Source organism: Trametes versicolor (assembly GCF_000271585.1).
Source record: "Trametes versicolor FP-101664 SS1 unplaced genomic scaffold TRAVEscaffold_4, whole genome shotgun sequence".
NCBI lineage: Eukaryota > Fungi > Basidiomycota > Agaricomycetes > Polyporales > Polyporaceae > Trametes > Trametes versicolor.
The window spans coordinates 1,747,335-1,763,226 of NW_007360324.1; the positions used below are offsets into that span (position 1 = coordinate 1,747,335).

The window sequence follows — 15,892 nt, forward strand, 5'->3', positions numbered from 1 at the left end:
CACCACACCCGACCCCCTTCTTGCTTGTTATCGGGCAAAAAAATGAGCGTAGCGACGCAGAGTATGCCGCCGCCACCGACGCCGGCGTTGAATGGCAATGGGGTCGTCGGGAAGCCTGCAGATGAACTGAACGGAGCGAAGGAGCCCAAGTACGCGAGTGGGCTCATTCTACCTCCCCCAGAGATCAAATGTGAGTGCCCAACCTAGGCAAAGCGTGATAAACCACAGCTAAGCTCATGTTTGGGGGAACGGCAGCCGTCATCGACCGCACCGCGCAATTCGTCGCGCGCTCGGCGAACCCGCCCCAGTTCGAGGAGAAGATCCGCGAGAACCAGCGTGGGGACCCCAAGTTTGCGTTCCTCAACCCGGCGGACCCTTACCATGCTTACTACAGACACCGCATGGACAAGGTCGTCCGCGGTGAGCTGGAGGAGGAGGCCGCCCCGAAGGAGGAGAAGGCCCCGGAGGAGGTCGTCGAGGCCGCCCCCGTGGACATGGGCGAGGAGCCCCCCGTGCCCGACTTCATCCTGAACATCCCGAACATCAGCGCGATTGACCTGTGCGTCCTTTACTCTTACCATGTGAGTTTGTGGCGCGCTGCTAACTCGGGTGTGGCGTACGTAGGGACATCATGAAGCTTACCGCGCTGTTTACGGCGCGACGGGGGCGTCCATTCCTCGCGGCACTATCGACACGAGAGGGGAGGAATTATCAATTTGACTTCCTGCGGCCGACGCACTCGTTGTTCGGGTACTTCAACAGGTTGGTGGAGCAGTACTCGAGAGTCCTCCTCCCTAGTAAGGAGATGCTCGCGCAGCTTAAGGAGCGCACGCAAGACGGTGCGCGGTGGAAGGATCTCGAGCTTGCGCGGAAACGCGCGCGTTGGCAACAGATGAAGGCGGAGCTGGACAAGAAACGTGAAGACGACAAAGAGGCCGAGAGGAGTGAGTTTGGACCTATTCTTTCTGCTCGCCACAAACGCTGACTGTCTCATCTCAGCTGCATTTGCTGAAATTGATTGGCACGACTACGCCGTCGTGCAGACGATTGAGTTCACGGCTGCTGACGCCAACGCAGAGCTGCCGCCACCCATGAGTGTGCAGGAAGTGGAGAACATGACGCTTGCGCAGAAACGTATGGCAGCGATGATCATGGAGACCACTGCCGATGACATCGAGGCGCACCGTGCACGGCAGGCCGCCGCGGAAGCAGAGGCTGCTGCGGCAGTTGGCGGTGCTGGTGGCGCACAGGACGACGACGACACGGCAATGGAACAAAGCGACGACGAGGATGACGAGGTCAAGGACCGCAAGCGTCGCGATGACGAGGAACGTCGTATGGAGATCGAACGCGCAAGAGCTGTTCAGGCTAGCTCATTGGAAGCGGGCGGTCCGATGAAGATTCGGACGGACTACGTCCCCAAGCGTGAGTGACACCTGCTATACTAAACAACTGATGAGACCGTGGCTCACATACCCCTTCGTCGCAGTCGGAAAGAAGGGCGGCGAGAAGCTCACTACGTGCTCCATCTGTGGGCAGCAAATCCCCGTCGACGAGCTGCAGGAGCACATGCGTATCGAGCTGCTCGACCCGAAGTGGAAGTCGCAGCGCGACGCGCTCGAGGCGCGCAAGGCCCAGGCGTCCGAGCTGCAGCGCGGCGCGAACGTCGTGTCCTCGCTCAAGAACCTCGCGCGTACGCGTGTGGACATCTTCGGCGCGGAGGCGGACGAGGAGAAGCGCAAGAAGGAAGAGGAGGAGGAGCGACTGCGCAGGCGCGAGCGCGAGAAGGTCGTCTGGGACGGCCACACCGCGTCCAAGGCGAACACGGTCGACAAGTTCTCGACGAACGTCAACTTCGACGAGCAGATCGCCGCTATTCATCGTGCGAAGGGTCTGGGACCGTACGTGCTCATACCCAGCCGCTATAAACTGCTTTCCACTGACATATGTCCTACAGACAAGATGCCAATGCAATTGGGCCTGGCATTGGCCCTTCAGCTGCGCCTGCAGCTCTCAACTCACTTCCTCCTGCTCCTCCATCGTTGCCCCAGCCACCCTCAGGAGTCGGTGCTGCCGCGATGAACCCTGCCTACTCCGCCGCCACTGTGTCGTCTGGCCCGCAACCCGCCTCGATGTTCCCGCAACCCGCTCCCGTCATGCTACCGCCCCTACACTACCAGGGTATGGACGCAGCCCAGCCGTTCGGCTACCAGCCGCCGCCCGCTGGTGCGCCCATGATGCATCCGGCTCGTGCCGCTGCGATGGCTGCGCCCATGCCGACCGGTCCCCAGACGGGCCAGGTGCGGACTGCAGACGAGATGGAGGGCGGCCAGGATGACGGCGTTCCACCCGCGAAGCGGCAGCGCGTCGCCAAGCTGCCTGGGGGCAACTACTACCCCGAGCAGGACTGGATCAACATGCACCCCGTAAGTGTCTCTTTTCCTTGGGAAGAATTCTCACTGAATGCGCTCTCGTTTCTAGCACCCGATCTCACTGCGCGTGCAGCTGCCAAGCGAGCCCGCACGGCCGGACTGGAAGTTCGACGGGAACGTGGTGACGATCCCGGACCTGCCGCTGAACTTGCTCGTGTCGACGCTGCGCGACCGCATCTTGCAGCACACGGGGAGTATCGTGGGCGCGTCGAAGATCCGGCTGGCGTACGACGGGAAGATGCTCACGAACATGCAGACGATCGCGGTGTACAACCTCGAGGACGAGGACCTCATTGTGCTGAGCGTCCGGGACGACAAGAAGAAAAAGTAGACAGGGATCCGGTCTGCTCTCTTGGTCTACCTGTTTTTCTTCTGCTTGTGCGTCATCGTCGATGCGGTTCATGTTGTACTTATGTTTACTTCTGTAATGTTCCCACTCATTTTGCCTCGTGCGATAACATGCACACACCACGACATGCAAGTCCTCAGGCAAACAGGCATATATCGCAAGACGGTTGTTGAGAACAGTCCATGATGAGTTCCATAAGCGATAGCGACACAGAAGACCGAGACCACAGCCGAGTATACTACATTATTTTACAAACCGGCCGAGACCCAGAGACCATCCAACGGAACACATACGCAAAGCAGCAAGGGGCATCCATCACAGGACCCTCCGACAGACAAGCGCAAAGAGCAGTACGAGCAGTACGCAGATCGCCGTGTCTAAAAGGACAGGTGGCCGGCGGGGTGTGGTCTGCCGCAACGCCGCCGCGAGCGCGGGCTGGGGAGTACCCTCACGGGTCGTTGGCTGTGTAGTAGGCTGGGATGCAGGGAGGGAGGGCGGCACCGGCGTGCGGGGTGGTGTGAAGGACTGCGTGAATATGGACGCGACCGCTCCGGGCCGAGTGGGCTTCGGCGCGACGAGCGGGATGGGGCGGGCCATAATCTTCGGCTCAAGAGCGGCGGATTGTGCGGGTGCGGGCTGTGTTTCCTCGGCGGTTTGTGGGGCGGCGGATGGGGTATCTGAGGGTGCTGCGACGGGATCCGCGGGGGTGTTCTGGACTGGCTTCTGTTCTGACGGCGCATCGCCGGCCGCTGACGTGCTGCCGCTAGTGGAAGCACTCGCCTCGGGCGGATCAGGCAGGTGCTCGATGTTGGGCATGTTACAGCGCGGGCAGACCCACTCGCGCGAGCTGGAATGGGATCAGCACGGGTGCATACGGCGGCGGGAGTAAGGGGGATCACGTACAGCGCCGCGAGACGCTTGCGCTCGGTGGAGGGATACTCGATTGCACCAACGCCCGCAGCGGCCGTTCCCTTTAGGGGAAAGAAGCCTTGGAGACCAATGATGGCTGCAGGATAGGCAGTGAGAATGGAAGACTAAGCGTCGTTATATGCTTAACTCACCAGTCCGAACGCCCCATGCCGGCTGCCACAGCTCTTCGTGGTCTGTACAAAGAGCGTAAATAGCTATACCTGCATCCCGCAACGATAAACGCACAATTTGTAAAACTGATGCAGATCTACGAGGGAAGATTGAGTAATCGAACGCACGGTCAGGAGGCATGTTCTTGGCGAACCTTGGTATTGAGCTCGAACCTCCCGTTGGGGGTGAGCATCATGATCGCGGGTGGACGGAAGGGGTATTCGGAGGGGAGTAGTATGCGGAAGTGGTACAATCCGCCCTCAAACTCTGTGCCAGCAGGTCCTCGGATGGTGCAATGCCATTCCTACAGGGGAAGGTCAGAAGCCCCGGTCGTGTGGGATCGCTGTAGTTACACTCACGAAGATATCATCCTGTGTGGTGGTCGGTCAAATGGTGCATACAGTAAGATGCGAATCATAACATATACCTCAAGAGGTGCCGCCGAGTAGTCCGTGCATGGGTCGTTCGCGAGCTCCTTGGCCTCCTGCATGATACGCTTGACAGCTACTCACAGTGAGTTACTCCGCAGTACCAGGCCGGATGCTGTTCACTGACCGGAGTTGTTCTTGTTCAGACCGGCTCGAGCCGCCATTTTGGGCAGAGTATGGACGAGACAAGCTCAGATGCAAGCGCAGCACGAAGGAGGGAGTAGAGGCCGAGGGCGATGACTGTAGAAGGTGAGAGAGCGGTGGCAGCCTGGAAGCGCTAGACGCCCAACTACTTCCTGGTGATTTCCCGAAGCGCCCATAGTACGTGGAGACACGTGCCTCGCCCAAAGCGGGATTCCCGACTTTTTGGAGACAAGTCCCGACGACGACCATCCACCTCTGCACGCTGTCCAAGGTGCGCCTCGCTGTGGTCTTGGGATATCTTGGAGACTGAGCGGACCGTCTTCGTTCCACTCTACCCATCTACTGGAACTGTCATCCGGTGTGCGCAGGCGTTAGACGAGGGTAAAAGGTGCGATGTATATCGAGAAGCTGAAAGTCCGGCCGCGTCAAGGTGCGTCAAGAAACGATTCATAGCATGCGAAGACTTACCTACGTCTCGTATGAATGAAATAGCGGCCGCCATTAGGCCCTGCACGCCCCAGTTCGCAGCCATGCTGGCATGCTGGTCCGCTACCAACGATATCATGTCTACTAGTGCATGCGCAGACTCTGCGAAGGCGCTGTTGACCTGCATGCGTACCGCTGTGAGCATATACCCCTTTGGTGACAAAGCCGGCGTGCTGAGCTCATATCTTGCAGCCCGCGCCCACACGGAAGCACAAGCCGACCATCAACTACCATCTTGCACGCCTAGGCAAGACTCTCAACTAAACCGGCGCGCTTCCTTGCTGTGGACACACTACGTCGTAACGACAGGGATGGCCCACCCCCATATCATACGAGACTAGACGTATGTCGTTGTATATTACGCCATTAATTCCTCACTGCAACTGTCCAAGCTCGCTGTCCCCCCTCGCAGCCCTCGAGAGAAGGCCCTTAATCCCCTACCTCAGTGCACATCCTTTAGAAGATATATATGGAGGCTGTTGCAGCAGCGCCTTCCCCAAGCACCTGGGCACAAGCGTCTAGACTGAGTAGATCGACTGGAGGTAGCGGACGATTCTGTGGGACTGCGGTACCGCAGCCCGATGTCTGGGTCGGCCACGAACGTCCTGTGCTCTGTTTGCTGACTCTTCGCCAACGTATTCGTAATATTACACATCGCCCTTCCACGTATTGTAGCATCATACGGACGTGCGCGGTGAGGTGCTGCGAGAGCCGAACCGAGTCGGCCCAAAGGGGGGAGCTTGCGCGTTGTTGTGGCCTGTTGTGCTGAGTCACGCGGCGCGGTCGCGCCCAACTCGAGTGAGGCGCGCCGTTTCCTGCCTACTTCAGTTCATTGTCGACCTCCACCATCTCTCCTGCTTCCCCTCGTCGTCCACCCCGCCGCTCGTCCTACACCCACCACACCGTCGCGACCCCCAGCATCTAAGCAAACATGCGTTCCAAGTTCAAGGATGAGCACCCGTTCGGTTGGTGGCGCACACCCGTCTCGATGTGCGATCTATGCTCATCAGCATCCGTGTCTCGCAGAGAAGCGCAAGGCAGAGGCCGAGCGCATCAGGCAGAAGTATCCGGACAGGATACCTGTGAGTACTACGTGTCCTCTAGAGGTGTCGGCCATCGATTGTGCTTATGCTGCGGAATCCGCGACTCGTAGGTCATTTGCGAGAAGGCAGACAAGACCGACATCCCTACGATTGACAAGAAGAAGTACTTGGTACCATCAGTACGTCGACAATCTGGCGGTTTGAGATTGCAGGAAGCGGGCGTGCTTAACGGGGCGTTACTAGGATCTCACCGTGGGCCAGTTCGTATACGTTATACGCAAGCGTATCAAGCTCGCACCAGAGAAGGCGATCTTCATCTTCGTCGACGAGGTCCTGCCCCCAACGGCGGCGCTGATGAGTGCTATCTACGAGGAGCACAAGTACGTCGTGTGGCTTTCGTGGCGTGTGCCCCCATACTGACCTGATATCAGGGATGAGGACGGCTTCCTCTACGTCAGCTACTCGGGAGAGAACACCTTCGGGTCGCGGTGAATGCCCCCGCGCCTGTCTATATATCCCTCGCCTTCTCTCGCAGCTTGCCTCGTTGGGTCTCAGTTTCATCCATTTGTCGTAGCGGCGCTCAGCAGACGCGGACTCCAGCAGCATAGATACCGGCCGGGTGCATGTACGGGGCTCTCTCTTTCTCACCTTCTCCCTTTCCCCGCAGACACCCATCCGGCGCAGTCGTCGCTCGCCGTTGCGGCCACCCCTCCCCTCTTGCCTCGTGTCTCCAGATGATCGTATGCCGGAATCGATATCTCCCGCCGTCCCGTTTGCTTCTTCCGGATGGCGCATTGTATTTTATGTCAGCTTGTATCTTCTCAGAGCGCAGTCGTCGAATGGAATAATGATACGTGTATAAGGACTCATGACGGACGATATCTGGACTTCAAAGCTTCACCATGAGTCACACCATATTGCGAGATATCTCGATCTTGGGGGTGGTTCCGCGATAGTTGTCTATCTGTGCGGCACTGCGGCTCCGGCCGGCGCGCCAACCAACTACCAGTTCCGTACATGGTTACCTGGTACCACGTTCATCTCAAACCTTGTCACTTCTTAACACTTGCTGCTAGTAGTAGTACCGAACAAGGATATCATCTAATGTCTTGAGCAACGTTGTATAAGTATGTATATGGCTTTGGGTAGTTCATCAGCTCATACAACGGGTTACATTCCTGCGGTCGCCGCCATATCGCCGATATCTATGAATCGAGTACGACTAATAGTCTTTAGAACGGTCACCAGGCCTCTAAACAACACTATTAAGTAGAACGGCTTCACAGAGCGGTAAGTAGTTTCGTTGTATGACAGATTTGTGGTTTGTCTAACTTGTATCGCTCACAGAAAGAAAGTCCAGCGGCACAACTTGCCTCGCCATTGCCACGATAAAACGGTGCAAATAAATGGCGTCGTGCGACTTTCTAAACGCCGTATTCACATTAAACTCGAATAGGCTTTGTGTGGAGAGGCGTAGCCACCCTTCAAATTCGTAGCAGGGAGGAGACACTTCCCTCAACCACTGTCCCCGCATATGGTCCTAGCATGGGCGTCCCTAGCTCTCACTACTTAGGCGCATAAGACGGCAGCCGCAAAGCAACGAACTGGGGGGACATCGCAATACAACCGAGCTCTCCATCGCGCACTCGCAGGTGCCCAGTCGGATCCCCCTGCGGCCCCCCTGTGCTTCCATCCAAACGAATCTCGTCCCGAGTTGTCCGGAGATGCAGGTACCATTCATGATCCCATTGCTTTAACCACGCTTATTCACTGCGCAACACGCTTTGATAGGGGTTGACCCGGCTGTCATTGACCCGCCCGCCGCCATGACAAGTGCCCATTGTCCGCTTAGCCATGAACCACCCGTGCTTTGCCCTGTGCACGGATGCATTTATACTCGCCACCCTCCACTTGCGACGGGACTTCCGTTTGACTCGCTCCTTGCTTCCCTTCTGCCAGACCGGTGAGGCGTAGAACGCCAACCTTTCATCCCCGTCCTCTAGCTGCTACATCACAAGAAAAAACACGTCTCACAGCAGCAAGGATGGTGTCTATCGCCTTTGCCATGAAGTTTTCTATGAGTGAGTGCTCGTTGGTTTGGATACCGGCAAGGCGGGGATGCTGAACAGTTCCGTGTTAGCCATTTTTCTTCTCGGGCTGCATCTTGGCCTCGCCCTTCTTTTCGTTCTTTCTCTTACAGCGCGGTCTGGTGGCAGTAAGTGCAAGGACAATTTCCTTGCGGTGGCTATCTCTAACCGCTTCTCCTACAGATGTCGAAGCCATTGCGCTTGGCATAGAAGCCGTTCAGCTCATTCTCATTCCCATTCGGTGAGTGCCAACCTCCCTTACGCTGGCTGGCGGTGCTAACACAGCGTGCAGATTGTACTTCTACCTTCGCTACCGCAAGTCGCCTTCCCGCTTGCAGCACGAACGGCTGTTCTTCGTCTGTCTGTGGGTAATCAGCCTCGGTGAGTAGTCCCTCCGTCTTTCAGGCCCCCAACATACCCCAGTGCTGATCGATCCCCACAACTCAGCCAGCGCAATTTGGGTGAGCATCCACAGCCCGAAATTGCTGGACGACTTCGCAGGCCTGTCTTACCCCGAGCCTGCCGCCATCGCGGCGATAACCCTCACTTGGCTCGCGTGGACCCTCAGTGAGTGTCCATTTATCCCTCCCCATCTCCCATCTCCCTTATCCCGCAACCCTAACATACAACTGCAGTCGGCTGACATCCTACTCTTTCCCAGCTGTCCACCTCATCTGGATCACCGTGCAAGAACACAACGACGCCCAAGACGACGACGAGCCCGTGCCGTGGCCCGCATACACGAAGCCGCTCCCCCCAGTAAACCGCCCCAAGCGCATCTCCGCGAAGATTGTCGCGGTCGCGCACGGGTCGGACCCGCTCCTCTGGGACCGCAAGAAGAACCGCCACGGACAGGACTACCCCCCGCCCAAGGCGCCGCGACCGGCCATGCCGACGTACGACCCGCGCGACCGCCGCCAGGCGCCGATGCCGCCCCAGCTGCCGCAGGTGCCGCGGACGACGTACAATTCGTGGTATAACGCGGAGGCGATGTGAGCAGGGGCGGAGGTGTATGCGCGTTGTGTAGTTTCTGGCTTTGTTCGCGGTTGTCTTTTAGAGGCCGCACCACTCTCTTTGTTTCGATTAGATTCTTCTTTCCTCTCGCTTTTCAGTCTGATGTAGCCGTACAAGCCTGTGTTTAAATTATATCTCGTAATGGAGCCGGTCAGTAAATGATACATGTAAGTATATGCACAGCGAGCACAGCAAGAAAACGCAAATCGAAAGCAGTCCTCGACGGAGTCCGTACACGGCACGCTCGCTCTAAATGTCCGCAAACATATCGTCATCGGTCCCGTCGCCCCAGTAGAGCTGTTCGGAGTTCGAGTCCGTGTCCTTCTCCACCGGAGGCCCCGCCTCCGCCGCCTCCGTTGCATCCGTCGCTGCCTCCGCTGCTGTTACGCCTCCCGCTGCTGGGGCGCCCATCATTCGATCTTCGACACTCCCGTACAGATGGTCGTCGCCCTGGGAGTCCTTCCAGAACATTTGCCAGTCCTCGTCGAGGTCAGGTTGGCTTGATGGCACCACGGACTGGCTGATTGACGGTACGGGCGCCGGGGTAGCCCGCGGACTCGCAGTCGAGCCGCTGGCGTACGAGAGGGACTGCTGGTACCGCCCCGGTTGCGACTGGCTATTGCTGCTCGTTGATGGCCCGGCACTAGGCTGGGGCTGGGAGTACCCGTGGCTTGTAGGGACCGCGCTCGAGTCTGGGGGGCTCGCGGTTGGGGTGCGAGGGTAAATGAACGTCGAGGGTGGCTGCTCCTCCGGCGGGAATCCGACGACGCCCTCGTCGAAGATCACGTAGTCGCAGAAGGCTGGTGGGGCGACCGACGAGAAGATGGCTGTGAAGCGGCGGAAGGGAACGGATTCGTCGACGGTGGCAGTTCCCTCCGCCGCCTTGTCTCCTTCGAGCTTTCGCCGTTTGTTGGCACGACCTCCCTGCTCCTGGGGGCGGAGAACGGAGCGAGGTCGTGTGCGAATGGTCCGGCTCATCATGACGCGTGCGTTGAGCTGGTTCGGCCATACATGTCCAAGGACGGCCTCGTGCGCGTCTTCCCCGGCAATGGTATGGGCGCGGCAGAACCAGCGGGCTTGGTCCGAAAATCTGAGTTCTCCAGGACCCGTATCGCATCCGTCAAGCCTGGGGAACGTGTTGCCCGCCGAACCAAGCACGACGACGGCGAGTTGATATTTGGTTATGAGCCGGTGAAGGACGATAGCAATGTGCCGCAGGTGGCGCGCACGAAGGGGTATGTCTTTGTATACCGGATCGCGCAAGTTATCGAAAATATCAGTGAAGGTGTCTATGATGAGGAGCTTCACAGGTTTGGCGTCGGGGTCCGCGGCTCGTTCATCTGCGGTTTCCGGTAGGCTTGTGACGAGCACTCTCTCCAGGGCGGCATAGAAGGGAGCTTTGACCGAGTGGATATCAGGGATGCCGCAAACCTCGGGAGAGAGCAAAGGGTGTTTTTTGCAGATCTCCTCTATGCGGCCAGTCAGGATGTCCCCTCGAGTACTGATATAGCATGCGGAGCCAGATAGTCCGCCCAGATGCCTGGGCAGTTGTACGGTCAACGACAGCTGAAGCGCGAGCTGGGTCTTCCCTCCATTGCTGCCGATAATGGATCAGTCATATGTAGACATCGGAAGACATGACCAAGCTTACTTCTCTCCAGAGATATCCCAGAGCATCCCTGTTCTTATACCTCCTCCGAGTACATCATCCAGGTGAGCATCTCCGGTAGTGATCTTCTCGTCGCCCAGGTGTGCAACGTCGCTGAGTAGCTGTGGCGGGGTGGCCACCTCTTGGCAAACTAAGTCGATCAGGTGGTCCATCTCCTTGAGCGGTATCTTGCACGTCTTCGCTGCTTCGGCTGGCGCTTTGTTCAGCAGGTCCCCAATAGTCTGCAACTTGCCTTCTTGGTTCCGTCAATGGCTACGCGTTGCTGGAGATGCAAGTCCCAGCGTACCCTTAGCCAGCGACATCTTCTGAATCATGCTTAGGCTCTCAAGGCTGGCAAGAAACCTGGACTCCATCTCTCCTGCAGTTGCAAGGACCTCTGGCGACGATGGCAAGAAGAGAACGTATGAGGGTGTATGAGGAGGCGCGACGCGTCGGGGTGATCGACGTTCGCGGGCAAGACGCGATCGGCGCTGATGCCGGGTTTACCACTCCCCCTCACGTGATCGCGACGACTGGGAAGACATCCGTACACCTTCGAGACAAAACTCAGCCAAGAAGTTACCTTACGAGCAATACGCGGCGTTGTTTGCACATATTCGCGTAAAAACTAGGTTGACTTGGGACTCTCCACCTGGCTGGTTTGATGCTCAAAAACCACATCTCACATGGGTATTAGGATGAACAGTGATGGTTACACCGAGTAGCTGCACTGGCAGCAGCAGCTCTGCGTGCAGGGTTAGTCTCCGTGGCTGACTATATAGTAGATGAGATCTACATACGGTACTGCAGGGTATGCACATTTTTGATACGCTCCCTATGGGCGCTTACTCATTTCGCCGTCAGCGCTCGTCGGGCGTCTATCGAGGTAACCCATATCGTGCGATAGCCCATACCGTACTAGGGCCGTTCCCGACGGGTATGGGTTAGGAGGGTTTCGACTGTACTGCTAATTAAGCATATATATCAGTTCCTCGTGTAAAGTATACGTGGAAGGCAGCCGTACCTGTACTTACATGGAGAGATCTGAGATCGAGCAGCTACACCGCCAAATTCGACAGGCGCCCATGTAGTACCTGCCACCGCTCCCGGATCTCGTCCATTATACCTCCACATCGTCGTTTCTTGTCCCTCTTCCCTCTGTATTCTATACCTGGGGAAGCCCCGTGTCCGTAACTATGGACGGCTTGAAGATGTTCACGAAGCTGCCCCAAAAGATACCCGACCCGTTCAATCTCTTGGGCGACCAGCCCAAGCTGGCCTTCCGCAGCCAGCCCGGCGGGATAGCGAAGCTTGCCACCACGCGCGTGAGTGCGAAGTTACCTTTACGCAAAGTGGAGGAGGTGACTAGATGACGTGTTGTTGTATGATGCTTTAGAACATCTCCGAGAAGGACTCATACTGGGAGCAGGTGAGTACCCAAAGCTTCGAGAGTCCTTACCCCGCACATTGACCAGAGAGCGCACCATGTCCTCAAAGTATGTCGTGCTATTCGACTCCGCATCGGACGTCTTCACGCTCATTACCCACAATGATGGTACGCCCCCACACCCCACGCACCCCTCCACTGTCCAGCCCGCCCCACACAGCTAACCCCCATGCCCTACACCCCCAGTCCGCCGCGCCCTCTACGAAGCCCCGGAGAACGTCGCGACGCTCGTGCGCGTCATCACCGCGCGGCTCTTCAACCTCGTCTCGGACCACACCTTCCCCGCGTCGCCCGCGTCCGTCTCCTCCTTCGCGTCCTCGCTCATGCGCTCCGGCACCGGCGCCGCGCAGGAGCGCAACACGACGAAGGAGGTGCTCAACTGCATCCGCATCCTCCAGCGCGTGCTCCCCGCGGTGTTCGAGATCGAGAGCGAGCCGAGCCGCTTCGAGCTCGAGGTGCTGTGGAAGCGCCTGCCCGTGCGCGAGGACGCGAGCGGGGTGGGGCCAGAGGGTGGGGCGGCGGTGGACGAGGCGAGTGCGCAGGCGCAGTTTGTGATCGAGGATGAGGACGAGAGCGATGAGGAGGGAGAGGGAGGCGCGCCGAAGAGCGCGCCGAGGCAGCAGGTGCAGAAGAGTGCGGAGCCGGCCAAGGCGAAGGAGACGATGCCGTCTATTGCGGAACGGTTGTTTAGCTGTCTGATCGACCTCATGTTCTGCTGTGGGTTCACGCTGCCGACTAAGATACAGGTGGACCACTACAAGATCAACTATGTCATCTGGTACGTCTCGAATAGCTTCTACCCCTTCGTCGTGGTGCTCATGTCGAATCCAGGGAGAAGGGAGTAGGGTCTACCACGGACCCGGGTCCAAGCCAACAGTACGAGACGAACAAAACGGAAGTGCTTCGGCTTCTGCTCGTCCTGCTCTCGCGCCAGATCTACATCCCGCCCTCCGCGCTCTTCACCTCGCCGTCCTCGTACACGCTGCACTTCGTGCAGAACCTGCCGCGGCGCGACGTGCTCACCGTGCTGTGCTCGCTCATGAACACCGCGATGAACGGCACGCACCCCGCGAGCGCGAACATGATGGGCACCGTCGCCGGCCGGCTGCCGTACAACCACCTGCTCATGAAGGGCGAGGACCCGCGCACGGCGCTCGTCGCGATCTCGTTCCAGGTGCTCTGCGTGCTGCTCGACTTCCAGAGCGGGGGCGCGCGGGACGCTGGCGTGGAGGGCCAGACGCAGACGTCCGGGCCGACGGCGAAGACGAATGCGTTCCGGTATTTCATCGCGAAGCTGGTACGTCGTCAGATTTTTCCGCTGATGATGAGCGTACGACTAAATTAGCTGACATCATACATTGACATATGGCAGCATCGGACGTCGGACTTCGCGTTCATTCTGAACGGCGTGGTCAGCATATTCGAGACCGAAATGTCCACCCTGCACGGCCTCCTGCCTGGGTCTAAGAAGTCTGTGCCGTACATGGTCGAAGCTGGTAGGTACCGTTCTGTTGTATCAATAGGAGTTTCGACCTGACCGCTACACAGTTGTCTTCTTGTGGAAGATGCTTGAGCTGAACAAAGTACGCATGCACACTTTCGAGCTCGATATTCCCCAGTACTCATCCTCTATCGCCAGAAATTCCGTGCATATCTGCTCGACTCCGACAAAGGCATGGACATCATGGCATACCTCCTGTGCTATGGACTTGAGATCAAGGACAAGCCAGGTAAGCATCGTTCGGGGATGCTGTAAGTAGGTTGGCTGATGGGGTTCGATATTACAGAGCAACATGGCATGTGTCGTGTACTATCGTACATGGTCCAGAGTTTGTCCGCCGAACGTGCGTTCGGAGTCAAGCTTGGCTCCCCTCTAAGGGCCCAAATCCCCCAGAAGTGGGCCACTGCAGGCACTGCAGGAGACTTCATAGTCCACGTATGTTCAGACGCATTCTTACCCCTTAATCTGTTCTTACATGCACCTTTCAGGCCATATACTCAATGGTCGCCACCACTTCGGGCAGTCTCAACTCCCTCTACCCCGCACTCATTATCGCGCTCTCCAACTCCGCTCCCTACTTCAAGAACCTCAGCGTAACCTCCTCAGCGCGCCTCCTGCAGCTCTTCAACGCGTTCTCCAACCCATCTTTCCTACTCTCGGACGAGGGCCACCCCCGCCTACTCTTCTTCGTGCTCGAGGCGATCAACGGCGTGCTCCTGCACGCCCTGTCCGACAACCCGAACCTCGTGTACGCCGTGCTTCACGCGCACAAGCCGTTCGAGGACCTCGGCACGTTCACGCTCGCGCGCGGCCTGCGCGAGATCCGCCGCATCCAGCAGCTCAAGGAGGAGCGTGCTGCGCAGGCGGCTGGCCGTGATAGCAAGGGCAAGCACCGTGCTCCGCGCGACGAGGAGGAAGGGGGTGGGGGTGTCGAAACCCCGGCGAGCGAGAAGGCGCGATTGTTGCAGCGCGAGACTGGGTCGCTGGACCTGGCGTCGACGGACACGCTGCCGGAGGGTCGGGCGCGCAGTGTGGAAGAGGAACTGGCGTCGACGCGGCCGCTGATGTCGCCGACCGCGTCGGAGACACAGATGGGTGGGTCGGGACGGCCGGCGGTCTCGGAGAAGGCGAGGGGCAAGATGCGGGCGGGGAGGACGTCGTCGGGCGATATGACTGGGAGCTTAGAGCGGTTGGCTGCTTCTGGTGTCGGGCGGAACGGGTTCATCCCTACACAGGAATGGGTGAGTCGTATCTCGACAGTCGAGAGTCAAGCTTGCTAAGTGGGTGTATGCGTATCTAGGTTGCATCATGGCAGCAAGGGTGAGTATTTTCTTTCGTATTCAAAGAGCTGGTGCTGACTTGCGGCCCCCCAGACTCCCCTTGGACGCGGTCATGCTCGTGATATCTGAGTTACTGCCGAAGGTGCAGAACCTGCAGTCGTCGCTCAGCGCTGCGACCGCTACCAGCGCGATCACAGACATGCTGAGGAGCGCCAACCTGGACCAGGTACTTCCCAAACCCCCAGCGCTATCTCCTAGAAGATTCATGGTAAATTTCCTATCCTCATATTATGCGCCAGTGCTGAAGCGCTGACTGCTGGACCCATGTATAGTGGTCGGAAGCGTCGATCGTATGGCTGACCTCGTTGATATGGGGCGAGATCTACGTGCGCGGAATGACCCCGCTGGGGATCTGGAACAGTACGGCTGTGCGACTATTCTACGTCAAGCACGCACAGACACAGCCGCGGCAGATCACGGAGACGGTGACAAACGTGGTGGGAGGGCTACTCGGTCGGACGGAGTCGACGCAGTCGCTGAGTCGGCGCCAGTGAGGGCATTACGGGTTTCGTTGGGACTGAATGTGCTCTTGTGTTACCTAGGATTGTATACTTCGTCAGTAATCTGTACATACAGATCCATGTTCTCCTCTAGACTTGGATACGGCACCCCTTCCGCCACTGACAGCCCTGCACATTGCACCGGGCAAAAGTCATGTCATAGCCATGAATGGTGATATTAATTGTAAGACTTGGGCATCTCCGCGGCAAGCAGCCGCTCGCCGGGCTTCAAGCTTCAAACTTAGTTGGACGGGAGAGACTGATGGTTTCAAAAGTAACGCCCTGATGCGACGCCTCCTTCGCATCGTTAGTTGAAATGCTGTATCATCTCCGCATGCCCCGCATAGCTGCAGAATACGAAATAATGCAGCGAGTCCGTGCTGGGCGGGTGGT

General features: G+C 58.1%; 7 protein-coding genes across 7 annotated transcripts; 5 read left to right on the forward strand and 2 right to left on the reverse strand.

Moving 5' to 3' along the window:
- Positions 1–63: 63 nt before the first annotated feature.
- TRAVEDRAFT_120029 (uncharacterized protein) lies at positions 64–2,763 on the forward strand (the record flags this gene model as incomplete). The annotated part of the gene is made up of 7 exons (XM_008038657.1): positions 64–190; positions 256–559; positions 625–944; positions 1,000–1,425; positions 1,490–1,901; positions 1,958–2,426; positions 2,482–2,763. The coding sequence occupies 7 exons, from the start codon at positions 64–66 to the stop codon at positions 2,761–2,763; spliced, it is 2,340 nt and encodes a 779-aa protein (XP_008036848.1).
- A 263-nt stretch (positions 2,764–3,026) lies between these two features.
- On the reverse strand, positions 3,027–4,550 carry TRAVEDRAFT_28117 (UBC-like protein). The gene is made up of 8 exons (XM_008037929.1): positions 4,417–4,550; positions 4,289–4,365; positions 4,221–4,232; positions 4,016–4,165; positions 3,937–3,958; positions 3,843–3,884; positions 3,685–3,787; positions 3,027–3,628 (listed from the first exon to the last, which is right to left on the reverse strand). Exons 1-8 carry the CDS (start codon positions 4,451–4,453, stop codon positions 3,097–3,099), a joined length of 975 nt encoding a protein of 324 aa, XP_008036120.1. The 5' UTR covers positions 4,454–4,550; the 3' UTR covers positions 3,027–3,096.
- A 125-nt stretch (positions 4,551–4,675) lies between these two features.
- Positions 4,676–5,262, forward strand: TRAVEDRAFT_28118 (uncharacterized protein). The gene is made up of 3 exons (XM_008037930.1): positions 4,676–4,863; positions 4,926–5,056; positions 5,112–5,262. The coding sequence occupies exons 1-3, from the start codon at positions 4,827–4,829 to the stop codon at positions 5,181–5,183; spliced, it is 240 nt and encodes a 79-aa protein (XP_008036121.1). The 5' UTR covers positions 4,676–4,826; the 3' UTR covers positions 5,184–5,262.
- Positions 5,263–5,772: 510 nt separating this feature from the next.
- TRAVEDRAFT_146085 (symbiosis-like protein) lies at positions 5,773–6,832 on the forward strand. The gene is made up of 5 exons (XM_008038658.1): positions 5,773–5,884; positions 5,946–6,001; positions 6,073–6,141; positions 6,206–6,342; positions 6,394–6,832. The coding sequence occupies exons 1-5, from the start codon at positions 5,851–5,853 to the stop codon at positions 6,452–6,454; spliced, it is 357 nt and encodes a 118-aa protein (XP_008036849.1). The 5' UTR covers positions 5,773–5,850; the 3' UTR covers positions 6,455–6,832.
- Positions 6,833–8,006: 1,174 nt separating this feature from the next.
- Positions 8,007–9,045, forward strand: TRAVEDRAFT_45833 (uncharacterized protein; the record flags this gene model as incomplete). The annotated part of the gene is made up of 6 exons (XM_008038125.1): positions 8,007–8,043; positions 8,103–8,177; positions 8,233–8,290; positions 8,342–8,430; positions 8,497–8,616; positions 8,711–9,045. The coding sequence occupies 6 exons, from the start codon at positions 8,007–8,009 to the stop codon at positions 9,043–9,045; spliced, it is 714 nt and encodes a 237-aa protein (XP_008036316.1).
- A 759-nt stretch (positions 9,046–9,804) lies between these two features.
- TRAVEDRAFT_146091 (uncharacterized protein) lies at positions 9,805–10,797 on the reverse strand (the record flags this gene model as incomplete). The annotated part of the gene is made up of 2 exons (XM_008038659.1): positions 10,715–10,797; positions 9,805–10,660 (listed from the first exon to the last, which is right to left on the reverse strand). Coding segments are annotated over exons 1-2 (882 nt in total), but the record flags the coding sequence as incomplete, so codon positions are not given.
- Positions 10,798–11,922: 1,125 nt separating this feature from the next.
- Positions 11,923–15,493, forward strand: TRAVEDRAFT_119582 (uncharacterized protein; the record flags this gene model as incomplete). The annotated part of the gene is made up of 13 exons (XM_008038660.1): positions 11,923–12,036; positions 12,108–12,140; positions 12,209–12,266; positions 12,345–12,940; positions 12,994–13,455; positions 13,531–13,654; positions 13,707–13,741; positions 13,798–13,888; positions 13,946–14,094; positions 14,148–14,900; positions 14,960–14,979; positions 15,033–15,207; positions 15,272–15,493. 13 exons carry the CDS (start codon positions 11,923–11,925, stop codon positions 15,491–15,493), a joined length of 2,832 nt encoding a protein of 943 aa, XP_008036851.1.
- Between the last annotated feature and the right edge of the window lie 399 nt (positions 15,494–15,892).

Bases quoted from the DNA above. Each gene is read 5' to 3' on its own strand.
- TRAVEDRAFT_28117 (XM_008037929.1), bottom strand. From the start codon at position 4,453: ATGGCGGCTCGAGCCGGTCTGAACAAGAACAACTCCG. The intron at 4,366-4,416 runs GTCAGTGAACAG...CACTGTGAGTAG, and splicing joins TCTGAACAAGAACAACTCCG to CTGTCAAGCGTATCATGCAG. The intron at 3,788-3,842 runs GTGAGTTAAGCA...CCTATCCTGCAG, and splicing joins GGCATGGGGCGTTCGGACTG to CCATCATTGGTCTCCAAGGC.
- TRAVEDRAFT_146085 (XM_008038658.1), top strand. From the start codon at position 5,851: ATGCGTTCCAAGTTCAAGGATGAGCACCCGTTCG. The intron at 6,002-6,072 runs GTGAGTACTACG...CGCGACTCGTAG, and splicing joins AGTATCCGGACAGGATACCT to GTCATTTGCGAGAAGGCAGA. The intron at 6,343-6,393 runs GTACGTCGTGTG...ACCTGATATCAG, and splicing joins GCTATCTACGAGGAGCACAA to GGATGAGGACGGCTTCCTCT.
- TRAVEDRAFT_28118 (XM_008037930.1), top strand. From the start codon at position 4,827: ATGTATATCGAGAAGCTGAAAGTCCGGCCGCGTCAAG. The intron at 4,864-4,925 runs GTGCGTCAAGAA...TGAATGAAATAG, and splicing joins GAAAGTCCGGCCGCGTCAAG to CGGCCGCCATTAGGCCCTGC. The intron at 5,057-5,111 runs GTGAGCATATAC...CATATCTTGCAG, and splicing joins TGACCTGCATGCGTACCGCT to CCCGCGCCCACACGGAAGCA.